This window comes from Bos javanicus, chromosome 19 (genome assembly GCF_032452875.1).
Source record: "Bos javanicus breed banteng chromosome 19, ARS-OSU_banteng_1.0, whole genome shotgun sequence".
Lineage (NCBI taxonomy): Eukaryota > Metazoa > Chordata > Mammalia > Artiodactyla > Bovidae > Bos > Bos javanicus.
In genome coordinates this window covers 51,850,187-51,862,380 of record NC_083886.1, presented here as the reverse complement: position 1 = coordinate 51,862,380, position 12,194 = coordinate 51,850,187, and the positions used below count along the sequence as shown (strand labels likewise).

General features: G+C 52.6%; 1 protein-coding gene across 1 annotated transcript; it reads left to right on the top strand.

The window, feature by feature from the left end:
* The first annotated feature begins 3,798 nt into the window (after window positions 1-3,798).
* Window positions 3,799-11,982, top strand: LOC133232709 (secreted and transmembrane protein 1A-like). The gene is made up of 6 exons (XM_061392467.1): window positions 3,799-3,953; window positions 8,691-8,844; window positions 9,070-9,384; window positions 9,971-10,003; window positions 10,258-10,418; window positions 11,136-11,982. The coding sequence occupies exons 1-5, from the start codon at window positions 3,882-3,884 to the stop codon at window positions 10,377-10,379; spliced, it is 696 nt and encodes a 231-aa protein (XP_061248451.1). The 5' UTR covers window positions 3,799-3,881; the 3' UTR covers window positions 10,380-10,418; window positions 11,136-11,982.
* Window positions 11,983-12,194: the final 212 nt, after the last annotated feature.

The following is a 12,194-nucleotide window of genomic DNA, read 5'->3' as shown; positions in this document are numbered from 1 at the left end:
CTCCAAATTCACTGTGGATGGTGACTGCAGCCATGAAATTAAAAGACACTGGCTTCTTTCAGAAGGAAGGAAAGCTATGCCCAACCTAAACAGCATGTTCAAAAGTAGAGACATCACTTGCTGACAAAGTTCCATATAGTCAAAGCTATGGTTTTTTCAGTAGTCATGGACAGATGTGAGAGTTGGACCATAAAAAGCTGAGTGCTGAAGAATTGATGCTTTTGAATGGTGGTGCTGGAGAAGACTCTTAAGAGTCCCTTGGACAGCAAGGAGATCAAACCAGCCAATCCTAAAGGAAATCAACCCTGAATATTCACTGGAAGGACTAATGCTGAGCTGAAGCCCTAATACATCGGCCACTTGATGAGAAGAGCTGACTCACTGGAAAAGACCCTGATGCTGGGAAAGATTGAAGTCAAAGGAGGAGGCAGCAGAGGATGCAGTGGTTGGACAGCATCACTGACTCAATGGACACAAATCTGAGCAAACTCTGGGAGACAGTGAAGGACAGGGGAGCCTGGCATGCTGCTGCCCATGGGGTCACAGTCAGGCACAACTTAGCAACCCAACAACAACAGCTTTTGTAAATGCTGGGCAATGAACAGGTTGTCAGGATAAGGGGGAAACAGTGCTCTAATGTTTAAATCACCTAGTGAGCCCTTCCCCTTCCAGGCAGAGCTGCCTCCCCCTGACTACTGTGGCCACTGAAACTCCATTCCTGTTGCCCCATCAGCAAGGTGACCTAAGGTACACTGACAGGGCTTGTCCCCAGAGGGGAGAGGAGAGCGTCCAGTCTGCGGTGGCCTGCGCGCCAGGGTCTGGGCAGCCCGGAAGCATCAAGGACCCTGGAGGGAGCTGTGGGGACCACGTGGCTCAGCCAGACTGGCGGAGCCCACCTCCTCCCTGACTCTGAGGGGCCACTGCAGGAGTTAGACCCTCAGGACCGAGTAACTTAATGCACGGCGGGGGCGGGGCCAGAGCCAGACCTACCTCATGATCCCTGAAGCAGCAACAGGCACCCCAGTTATAAGCACTTCCATAAGTACAATGTTATACTATGTTGAAGAAAATAAAAGAACGTTCAGATAAAGGGAAAGGCATATCTGGGTGTTGGTTGAGGAAGGATGAATACTGAAAATGTGATTCTTTCAAAAAATGAAGTGTAAAGACAAATAATTCCCAAGAGCACTGAAGACTGGGGCAGCTGGGGACAAAATAACCCGATGTTGGAGGAATGCAGCCATTTCAGAAAGCAAACATCATGCTTCCGGGTGACTCCATCAGAAAGAGAAATACTAACGGGTCAAGAATTTTAGTCTTACATTTTAAAACTTAGAAATGTCTAAAACAAGAAAGTTCCCTGGTCTCTAGTGATAAGGATTTGGCACTTTCCCTGCCGTGGCCTGGGTCCAATCGCTACTTGAGGAACTGAGATGCCACAAGCCACGTGGCACGGCCAGCTTAGCTGAAAACATTCTGGACCTGAGACTGAAAAGACTGTGACGTGAATGCTGACATCTGGACTGCAGGAGCCCTAGGGAGATCACTCAGAAGGAAGAGGAAGGATGTGCATTTCTTGGAGTTTAGAAAGAAGAAGAAAAGGAAATGCAAGATTTTGGTTGGAAGGGGGATATAGGCACTAGGGTGAGGAAGTAAGTAAAACACTCCCCTCCCCTAACCAAGGGCTTCCCAGGTGGCTCAGTGGTAGAGAAGCTGCCTGACAAAGCAGGAGATGCAGGAGGCACGGGCTCAATGCCTGGGTCAGGACGATCCGCTGGCCGAGGACATGGCAACCCACTCCAGTATTCCTGCCTGGAGAATCCCATGGATAGAAGAGCCTGGTGGGCTGCAGTCCACGGGGTCGCAAAACACCAGACACGACTCAGCAACTGAGCCCAGCACAGCACTCCTCACCAGAGACAAGAGGAAAAGTTTAAATCTTCCCCACAAGGATGATGTACGTAGGAATGAGCACAAGCAGATTCTTCCTCAGCTGCTCTGGAAATAAGGCGACACTGGACCAGGGCTTTCGAAATATTGAGGAAACGAGAAGCCAGGATTCTGGGGCTGTGAACCCAGCCTCAAAGCTCACAAACACAAAGCCCTGTTTAAACACACCCTTAGGCCCATGAGCCCTTGGAGGGTCTGCACTCCGAGACCTGCCCTTCAGTGGGGGTGCCTAGTGTCTGAGATGCCAGCAGACATGTGTTCATGAACGTGGCCACATGCCTCGGGGAAGCTGCTCAACCAGAAAGAGAGAATACAAGTCTACACATGTCAGCATAGGATGGGTGAGGGCTGGTCCACAAGGATCCCACCCACACCAGCACTGTCTCTGCCCACCTACGGAGGATTTGCCCAGCCTGGCTCCACAGTCTATGGGACCTCTCCCCTAGTGGCCACAGATACCTCTTTGCCTACAGCAATTAGAAAAAAACGGAGCTTGGAGTCAAACAAAGAACAAAGAGTCGAAACACCTCTGTCCTTCCCCGCCCTTGTGACTCTCACACATTGCCCTTATTCCCCACTTTCAGAGTTTCAAAGAGAGACTTCTATCTTAGTGATTTTTATAAGCACCGAAACCTTTTCTACATGAGAGACGTACACATCCCTGCAAGGAAACTGTTGGCTTCCAGCACTTCTCTGAGGTCAGCACCTATTGGACTCCACCCTCTGGGAATGAGGGCACTCAGGTATGCCCCAGGGACACCTGTTTTGGCCACAGAGTGTCTCTATTTCCCCTGCTAGGACTCTCCGTGGGGAGGGAGCCGGGAAGAGGGGCTCCTTCTGCTCAAGGCCTAATGAAGGACAATTTATAGTTCAAACTCTTTACCACTTGCTCCTACTCACTCTCGCTCCTTATCCCTGCCTGTGTCCCCAGCATGATTTCTATCTAGGTGGACCCAACTTGCATTTCTGAAAGATGGAATCAGGCTCTGAGGTTTCTCAATGGGCAGGGCTCGGCCCAGTGTCTGTGTGTGGGGGTGATGCACACTGCAGGGGACAGGCAGGTCCCCAGATCCACGCAGCGGGGTGAACACAACCAGCTCCCCAAAGGAGGATCTGTTCAGACGGAGCTTGAAAGGGGAGAACTCAGGAACTTGGTCTCCTGGAAAACTGCCACCTACCGTTTTCTTTAGAATGACCATCTAATGCCCTGAGCCTAATAAAAATATAATAAGGAATGCACTGTCAAGAAACTCATCTTTTCCCCTGAACTCAGGGCTGTTCCTGAAATTCAAGTTCAGTTCAGTTCAGTTCAGTCGCTCAGTTGTGTCTGACTCTTTGCCACCCCATGAACCGCATTTGCCAGGCCTCCCTGTCCATAACCAAGTCCCGGAGTCCACCCAAACCCATGTCCACTGTGTCGGTGATGCCATCCAAGCATCTCATCCTCTGTCGTCCCCTTTTCCTCCTGCCTTCAATCTTTCCCAGTATCAGGGTCTTTTCAGATGAGTCAGCTCTCCACATCAGTTGGCCAAAGTATTGGAGTTTCAGCTTCAACATCAGTCCCTCCAATGAACACCCAGGACTGATCTCTTTTAGGATGGACTGGTTGGATCTCCTTGACGTCCAAGGAACTTTCAAGAGTCTTCTCCAACACCACAGTTCAAAAGTATCAATTCTTCTGCACTCAGCTTTCTTTATAGTCCAACTCTCACATCCATACATGACTACTGGAAAAACCATAGCGTTGACTGGTCAGAACTTTCTTGACAAAGTAATGTCTCTGCTTTATGGGAAACTCGAGTGACTTCCCATAACTTGATGTTTTCCTTTTTGAATACAGGACCTGGGTATCAGACCTGAGGTGCATGGATTCTGAATCCTTCCTGCCTCCTCCTTTCCTGGCTCCGCCCTGGAATCATCATTCGGTTTGAATGCAGCCGCTCAGACCTGCACACAGACAGGCTGCAGCTGCCGGCGTGGAGGAGCCGGTTACCAGGTCGCAGGTGAGAGATGGAGGGGTGGTGGCTGGGGCTCCTGGTGTAGGATCGCACTCAAATAGGGGCTGGGTTGATGGAGATGGACCGCTGAGCTCCCAGGCTCTGCGCTCTGCCTCTCCGCTGAAGGAGGGGAAAAGACAAAGGCTTCCTGACCTGGTGGGGAGCTGCATCTCTGAGGGGCAGCTCCAGGCTTGACTCTGCCGTTGTTGGGAGGGGCAGAAAGTTGGCGTCTTGAGCTCCAGCATCTCCACCCATCCACACAAAACCTGCGTCCCGGACCAAACCTGGGAACACCGGGACACCTGCTGTCCCTGACCACATCTGGCGTGAAACACTTTCAGGTCCAGGCCAACACTGCGACTCTCATACTTGTGCACACACACTCACTTTCATGCACATACACACTTGTGTGCACTGACAAGGGGCACACATGCACACTCAGCCCATTCACTCACAAACACTCATTAAAACAGAGGAAACCTGGAGAGGGGCACTCCACTGACTCGTTCTATGCTCTCCTTTCATTTTTGGTTAAGCTGCACCAGCAATCTAAATTCAATTCACCACCCACTACTGGTGAATGATCTGCAATTTGAAAGCCGATTTCCACTCCCAGTGCCTGGGGAGCCAGAGCCCCTGGGAGGCCCTCATCCCCTGGGACTAATAGTGAAGGTGGTGGGGAGGTACAGGCCCCCACCCATCCCCGGAGGGTGCAACCAGCAGGTGCAAGGAGGGGAGGATTCTCAGAGGAAGTGCCTTGTGAAAGAGAGTGAGAAGTAGCCCAGCTGATGGGCTGGCAGGTACTGATGGCCCATGAGAGCAGCAATGGTTTACAGACTCAGCCCCCAGGCCTGGAGGAACTTATTACTGCCCAGTAGGAATCCCTCCAGAGAAGGCAATGGCAACCCAGCCCACTAATATTGCCTGGAAAATCCCATGGATGGAGGAGGCTGGTGGGCTGCAGTCCATGGGGTCGCACAGAGTCTGAGATGACTGAGCGACTCACTTTCATTTTCACTTTCATGCATTGGAGAAGGAAATGGCATCCTACTCCAGTGTTCTTGCCTGGAAAATCCCAGGGATGGGGGAGCCTGGTGGGCTGCCGTCTATGGGGTCGCACAGAGTCGGACACGACTAAAACAACTTAGCAGCAGGAGCAGAAGCAACCAGTGACCCTCCCTTCTGGCCATAGCAGCAGGGACAGGACACAGCAAAGGCTCCCTGGACTGGGGCATCCCTTCCCTCTGAGCCAGGGTTGGGGCTCCATTTCAGTGTCTCCTGAAGGTGGTTGGTCGTCTCCCTCCACACTGTTGGTGAAAGGCCTGCCTGGACAGCAGGGTGCTCACCATCCCATGTAAATATCCAGGTACATACACGTTACCACTGAGCCTTTGCGTGGAAAACCTGGTCCAACTTCTCCTAGGCGCTGCAGGAATGGAGATCCCTGCTGACCGAAAAACCCTGTGCCCCTGGTCAGCTGATAAGCCTCCAGCCACATACCTGCTGCCTCAGTTTCCCCAAGGTCCTGTGGCAGGACAAAGTGCTGGCAACGGCATGCACTTTCCAAGGTGTTCCACTGACTCCCAAATGTGAGCATGTCCCCATTGACAGCACAAATCCCAGCTGTGTGCCCCAGCTTAACACATGGAGATACCAGCAGCTGTGACAGTGATCTGAGAGAATGATGAATTGTTGCCTCACTTTTCCCAACTCCAGAAACCTCAGGGCCCCTCCAGCTCTTGCCCCATCATGCAGTCTTCCTGTAGCAACCCCCACCCTCTGCCTTCTCACCCCGCTCTTCCCCTGTTGTGCCCTGGCCTCTCTCTCTCCCATTTTCCTGTCCTTTGCAGCATCAGAGACAAGAGGAGGGACTCAGGCAGAGGAGTGGAAATGCCAGACTTAAAAACCCATCTGAATTTCAGATAACGAATCACTTTGAAATGTAAATATGTGGCAAATATTGCATAAAATATACCTATATTTAAAAATAAGACAGCAGTGGAACCCCAGACTGATAAGGGCGGCAAAGGTGCCTGAGGACAAGGGGAGTTCCTCCCACCCCCAGTCCAGCTCCTCCAGCCCAGACCACCTCCCCCTATCCCCATTCCAGTTCATCCATGCTCAGACCAGCCCCTCCATCCCAGTCCAGCTCCCATCCTCAGACAGGACGCTCCTTCCCAGTCCAGCTCCTCCATTCCCGGTCCAGCTCTTTGCAGACACCCCTTCCGCATTCTATAAGGTGGAAAAGTCTGTGTCTCCGATGTACAGATTTGGTTTAGTTGAGACTGGTCTATGGTTTCAAGGATCTACCCCAACCTGGAGTTCTTCCCAGCGCCTAGGCTGTATCATCTGACAATGAGGAGCCAGGCCCAAGGTAGTTGGACTTTGGGGGCAGAGACTGGTGGGAAGGGACCCTGGCATCCGTGTCCGGATTCTGGAACCCTCCAGAGCCCTTCCTGGTGAGAATCTCAGGGAGCTCATGAAGTTGGACTGAGAGGTTCGTGTGTGTGAGGGCAGAGGCCTGCCATGGCCTGGGGAAGGCTAAGGAAAGACTGGATGTTTGGGGGCAGTGGGAAGAGTGGCAGGGAGTCCCCACTGGTGCCCGTCTGGGAGCCCGCACTTTCAGCAGCCTTGGATAACATGACAGAAGATGGCCAGGGGTCACCTGTGCACAGGCCATACTCCTTCAGGAGGACTCCAAGTGGTGGTAGAAAGTCTGTGAGTGTCACCACGGCTGCAGGGAAATATCCTTCCTTGTCTCTTCCAGCTTCTGGTGGCTCTGACATCCCTTGGCTTGTGGCCACATCCCTTCAGTCTGTGCCTCTGTCAGCTCCAGGCCTCTCCCTTGTCTGTTTCTGACAAATTTCTCTCTTCTTACAGGAAAGCCAGACACATTACATTGGGGCCCACACTTCTCTAATACAACTTCCTCTTTATTTATGGCTGCAAAGGCTCTATTTCCAAGTAAGGTCACCTTCACAGATTCTGGGTGGACATGTGTTTTGGGGCCACCTTTCACCCTTCCCTGATGGATCAGTGGTAAAGAAACTGCCTGCCAACGCAGGAGAGGTGAGTTTAATCCCTGAGTCGGGAAAATCCCCTAGAGAAGGAAATGGCAACCCACTCCAATATTCTTGCAAGGGAAATCCCATGGACAGCAGAGCCTGGTGGGCTCCAGTACACGGGGTTGCAAAAAGTCAGACATGGCTTAGTGACTAAAAAGCAGCATTCACCCTTGTACATACAGTACAGAGGGCGAGAAGAGAGAGACAGTAGTGGGCTGTCTAACCTGATTCCACGTATGTAAAATCACATACATGTGTGTGCACAGAACACGTGTCTCTCAGGTGACGTCTTTCTTCCTCAACTACAAATGTTGTACTTATGTGAGAAAAGAAGGCTGTCCTTCTGACGGTAAATTAGGAATAGAAGCAAGTTTAGAAAATCAAGGGAAGCCAGAGACAGGAGCACCAGTCACAGGGGTCTGGGGGCTGAGACTGTCCCTCGCCATGTCATTCTCCTTGTTTGACCCAGAGTCTCCTGGAGTCAGGACTGGGGCTGGTCACCAATGGCCCTCAGCTCCTGGAAGCGATTACATCCACACTTTCCTTTGCTCCTGGCCCTTCTGCCCAGTACCCAGCAAAGTGGAAAAGGAAAATCAGACACTGAATTCAAAACCAAAGGGTACCAAGTCCATGGCATTCTGGAAAAGGCAAAACTCTTGACATGGTAAAAAGATCAATGGTTATCAGGAGTTGGGGGAAGGATGGATGAATGGATGGAACACAGAGGATTTTTCGGGCAGTGAAGCTACTTTTTGTTGTTGTTCAGTCACTAAGTCATATCCCATTCTTTGTAACTCCATGGATTGTAAACCGCCAGGCTCCTCTGTCCTCCACTGTATCCTGACTTTGCTCAAATTCATGTCCATTGAGTTGGTGATACTATCTAACCATCTCATCCTCTGTGTAGTACCTAATGGTAGCTACCTGTCATTATGAAAAGTGAAAGTGTTAGTCGCTCAGTCATGTCTGAGTCTGTCCATGGAATTTGCCAGGAAAGGCTACTGGAGTTGGTTGCCATTTCCTACTCCAGAGGATCTCCCTGACCCAGGATTGAACCCTCATCTCTTGTGTCTCCTGCATCGGCAGGCAGATTCTTCACCATTGTGCCATCTGGGAAGCCCAAACCTCAGTTTTACTGGATGCCAAAACCCGAGATGAGCATTTGTTTCAAAGGAAGTGAAAGTTCAGCTTTCCGGGCAGTAACTAAGGAGTTCCACAGGAAGACTCTTGTTGTTGATAAAAGCAAATCTGGAGAGTGAACCAAATATCCCCAAATGCCAATCCTCAGAATGCAAGAGTGCAAGAGGGGTAGGGAGCATCCAAGGTGGTCCTAGGCTGGTGTCAGGTTCAAGTGGCCACAGGAGATTCTGTGTGTCATGACCATCTCTACAGGACACATGGCTTAAGCAGTTTTGCATGTTTTATATAAAATTCAAGATAACCCCAGCAATATAAATGGACTTGTGTGCCAGGGACTTTTTTCCTGTCTCATTTGTTTCTCATCTGTCTGACAGTGGTCCCACTGCAGACATTATAAAGGTGTCGAGAAGGGTCATGACACAGTTGGGTCAGGGAGGAGCTTGGGGACCCTCACCCACCCTGGACAGGCTGCAGCCCCTCTCACTGGCTTCCAAAGGAGCCTAAGGGAACTCTGACTCATCAGCTTTCTGTCCTCCAGGGAGTGTCCCAAAAACCAGTAAGGAGAACAAGGGACCCCTTAAAACTCATCCACGTCCTGCTGGCCATGCTGACCTCAGCATACACTCTCCTCGCTCCCAGGATGTTCTGGGTCCTCTTGTTGTTGGCCACCTTGAGGAGTGCTCAGAGTGGAAGTAAGTTGCATGGTCCCAACTCTGCCTGTGGGGTCGGGGTGGGGGAGGGGGGAGGGGGGAAGGGGAGGCGAATGCAGCAGGGGCAAGATGGGTGTGGGAGGAGAGACCTAGATCAGGCCAGGAGGAGCCCAGGCTCCAGGTAGTGCCAGTGACCCCAGGAAGGGCAGTCACTGGATGTCCTGAGGTCCAGCCATGACCCACACGTGTGACTTTCCCCACACACAGCCTGGGACAACCCCAACTGCACCAAGGGTGTGGTTTCTGTGTCGAGGGGCAAGCCAGCCACGATGAGCTGCAGCATCTCCAATGCCTTCTCCCACATCAACATCTCCCTGAAAGTGAACCCCACGGCACCCTGGAAGCTCATCTGCAATGTAAAGCCCCCAGGAGACTTCTGCAAGGATGGATGGGAGCTCTGGATTTGGGATGGCGAGGCGTACCTAGTAACTGTTAAAGCCCAGGACACCCAGGCAGGGCAGTACAAGTGGAGTCTGAAGGGACGCCAGATAAATACCGAAATCACCACACTGACCGTCGTAGGTGAGCAGGGCGGGTAGGGGGAAGTATTGACCCCAAGAGCTTCTCTTTTTGGTGGGCAAGAGTGCGGAGCAACTAGGGAGGAGTGACTCCTGCCCACCTGAGGTGGCCAGAGCCACGGGGATGAGGCCTGAAGAGGACTTCCACCCTGCCCCACCCATGCCGAGGCTGTGCCCTCTCTGAGCTTCTCAGGGCAGCCCTGGCACGTGTGCCTGCTCACTGTCCCCTGTGGTCAGGGAGCTGGCACCTCCCTCCCTAAACACCGCCTATCCCCCCACCCCCACCCCTTGCTGTGCTGCAAACTCCCCAAGTCACCGTTGCTCCGTCCCCGCCCTCGCCTGCTCATACGCAGTCAGAGTCACTCTGAGCGCTGGGGACAGGAAGCAGGGATCCAGCTTTGCCCCGAACAAGGAACAGTGGGAGGGGCTGAGAAGGCACCCCTCAGCCTAGCCGGGCTCTGTGCGGGGAACCCAGTGAGGCCTTCATGATCTCCTGTATCCAGGGCTCATCTGACACCTGGGGCGGAGGGGATGTGTCAGGGCAGGCCCTGGGCAGGCCCCCGCCAACCTGCCCTGTGTCTCTTCGGCAGACCCGCATTACCTGCCTCTAGCACCTCCGACAGGTAGGTGTTCCTATCTTCATCCTGGGCTACAGGAGGGGAGCCCGCAGAAAGCCCCCTCGGGTCTTCCCTCCGCAGACACCCTCACCCTCTGTGCCTGGAGCCCTGCCCATCCCATGCACCCATCCCCCTGCCATTCTCCCAATCATGGGCTTCCCAACCACAGGCGATGTCCCCCTCCAGGGTGCCCCCAAGGTGGTGGGGGCTCCTGCACAGGTGAACAAAGGAGGGAGGGCCCACCCGCCCATTTACCGTAGGTCGGCAGATGAGCACACCCCGTTCCGATCATAATCCTGAACACACTGAGCGAGATGCTGGTAATCTTCCCCATCCTTGCCTCGTCGTCCTCCTCAGCCTGCTGATCTGCACACTGGCCTAGTGCCGAAGGTGTGGCTCCCTGAACTTCAAGCTCCAGAAGGTATTGGCCGCTGAGCCCCGTCTGTGGGCTGGGGAGGGTTAGGGTCATCCCAGACCCGGCATAGACACTCTGCCCCATGGTCTCATACTCACCGAGACCAGTGAGAGAGTGGGGAGCATTTGAGGTCCCAGAGAGCCAGAACCCCTGCCCAAGAGGACCCCAGGCAGCAAATTCAGTCCTAGTCCCAGAACGCAGATGCCCCACCGCAGACAGGCCATGGAGTCCACACCACCCCTAGGACCCCCTAGGGGATGGCATGGGGGCTTCCTGCTTCTTCCAGGAGACCTAGATGTGTGGGTGGGGGATGTTCCCACAGGACGACTTGTAGGCAAAGGTGTCTTGCGTGGCTCTCACCCCTCCCACTCTCCCCACTTCCCCAAGTAAGGAGGCTCTGAACCTGGGGTGGGGAGCTGAGTGCACCGTGCCCACTGGACTCTGCAGAGGGGACGTGCGCGGAAGAGCAGCTGAGGACTAGGAAGCTTGGCCACTTCCTGGCGTCTTCCTGATGGACATGCCAGGGAGGGCTCCTTAGCATGTTCTGAGGCCCAAAGAGCAAAAATCTCATGTTCCATAGCACTTGACCTAACGGGACCCTCCTCTCCTCCACCCAACTCAGGCCTGGGCTCCTCCCCAGGGCAGGAGTGCCACGCTTCGGTCACCTGGGAGATGCCCCAGTCTGGGGTCCTCAGCTGATCATGGACACTCTCTTGTCTTTAGAACATGAATAAGAACCAGTTTGAGGGACCTTCCAGGAAGCACCTGTGGAACCAAAATGAGGATATCAGTGGCCTGAGATGATGCATGAGGCCTCCTCCACCACCCCCACAGGGTAGAGCAGCCCCTCTGGATGGGAGGCCAGACAGGCGGCTGCTGGTGGAATCTCTGTCCAACCTCCCTGGTCTTCCCCAGCCCTGGGGCACCCCTCTCTGTCACCTACCCCAACGTGCAGCCCCTTCCTGTTCCCAAACCGCATCCCAAACCATATATGCCAGATGTCTTTACAAGCAAAGCTGTGCAACCTCTGTTGTTCTCTTATGATATGATGAATTTCGTGACGCACTTGAATTCCTTTTTCTTTTGTGTGTGTACATCTATGATAATAGACTTTGGTTTGTTGTGACCATGAGATTTTGATACAGCAGTCTACATATACATGCATGATTGTTTTAAGTTGCTGATCTCTTCCTTTCCAGTGCATTTCAAATATCCTGCGTGCGTCCACTCCTCCTCTCGTGATTACTGGTTTTGACCTCTTGTTTGTGTGCGTGGATGGTGTCCTACTTCTACTGCATGTTTGCCTTTACTGGTGAGCCCTCTTATTTCATCCTTTTCCTGTTTCTCGTTGTGGCCTTTTCTTTTCAGCGTAGAGAAGTTCCTTTAAAGATAGAGCTGGTTGGTGATTCATTGAATATTTCGTAAAAGGTACATATAATGTGATAAAAAGAAGGTTTTTCTAGGAGTGCTACCTTCCATGGTTTGCAAAATGTCCACATTGCTAATCCTCAAGATGACTACAGTAAACCTAGAAGCGAAGCATCGAATGAGCTGAGAAGTACATCCTTAAGTGAAGAAAATAAAAAATGAAAGAAACTCTGTGGGTCTTACAAGCTGAAAAGCCCAACGAGGACTTCCCTGGTGGTCGAGTGGTTAATAATTTGCCTTGCTATGCAGGGGAAGCGGATTCCATCCCTAGGGAGGGAATTAAGATTCCAAGTGCTGTGGGGCAGCTAAGCCTACATGCCACAACTAGAGAGCCCATGAGACCCGACACAGCCA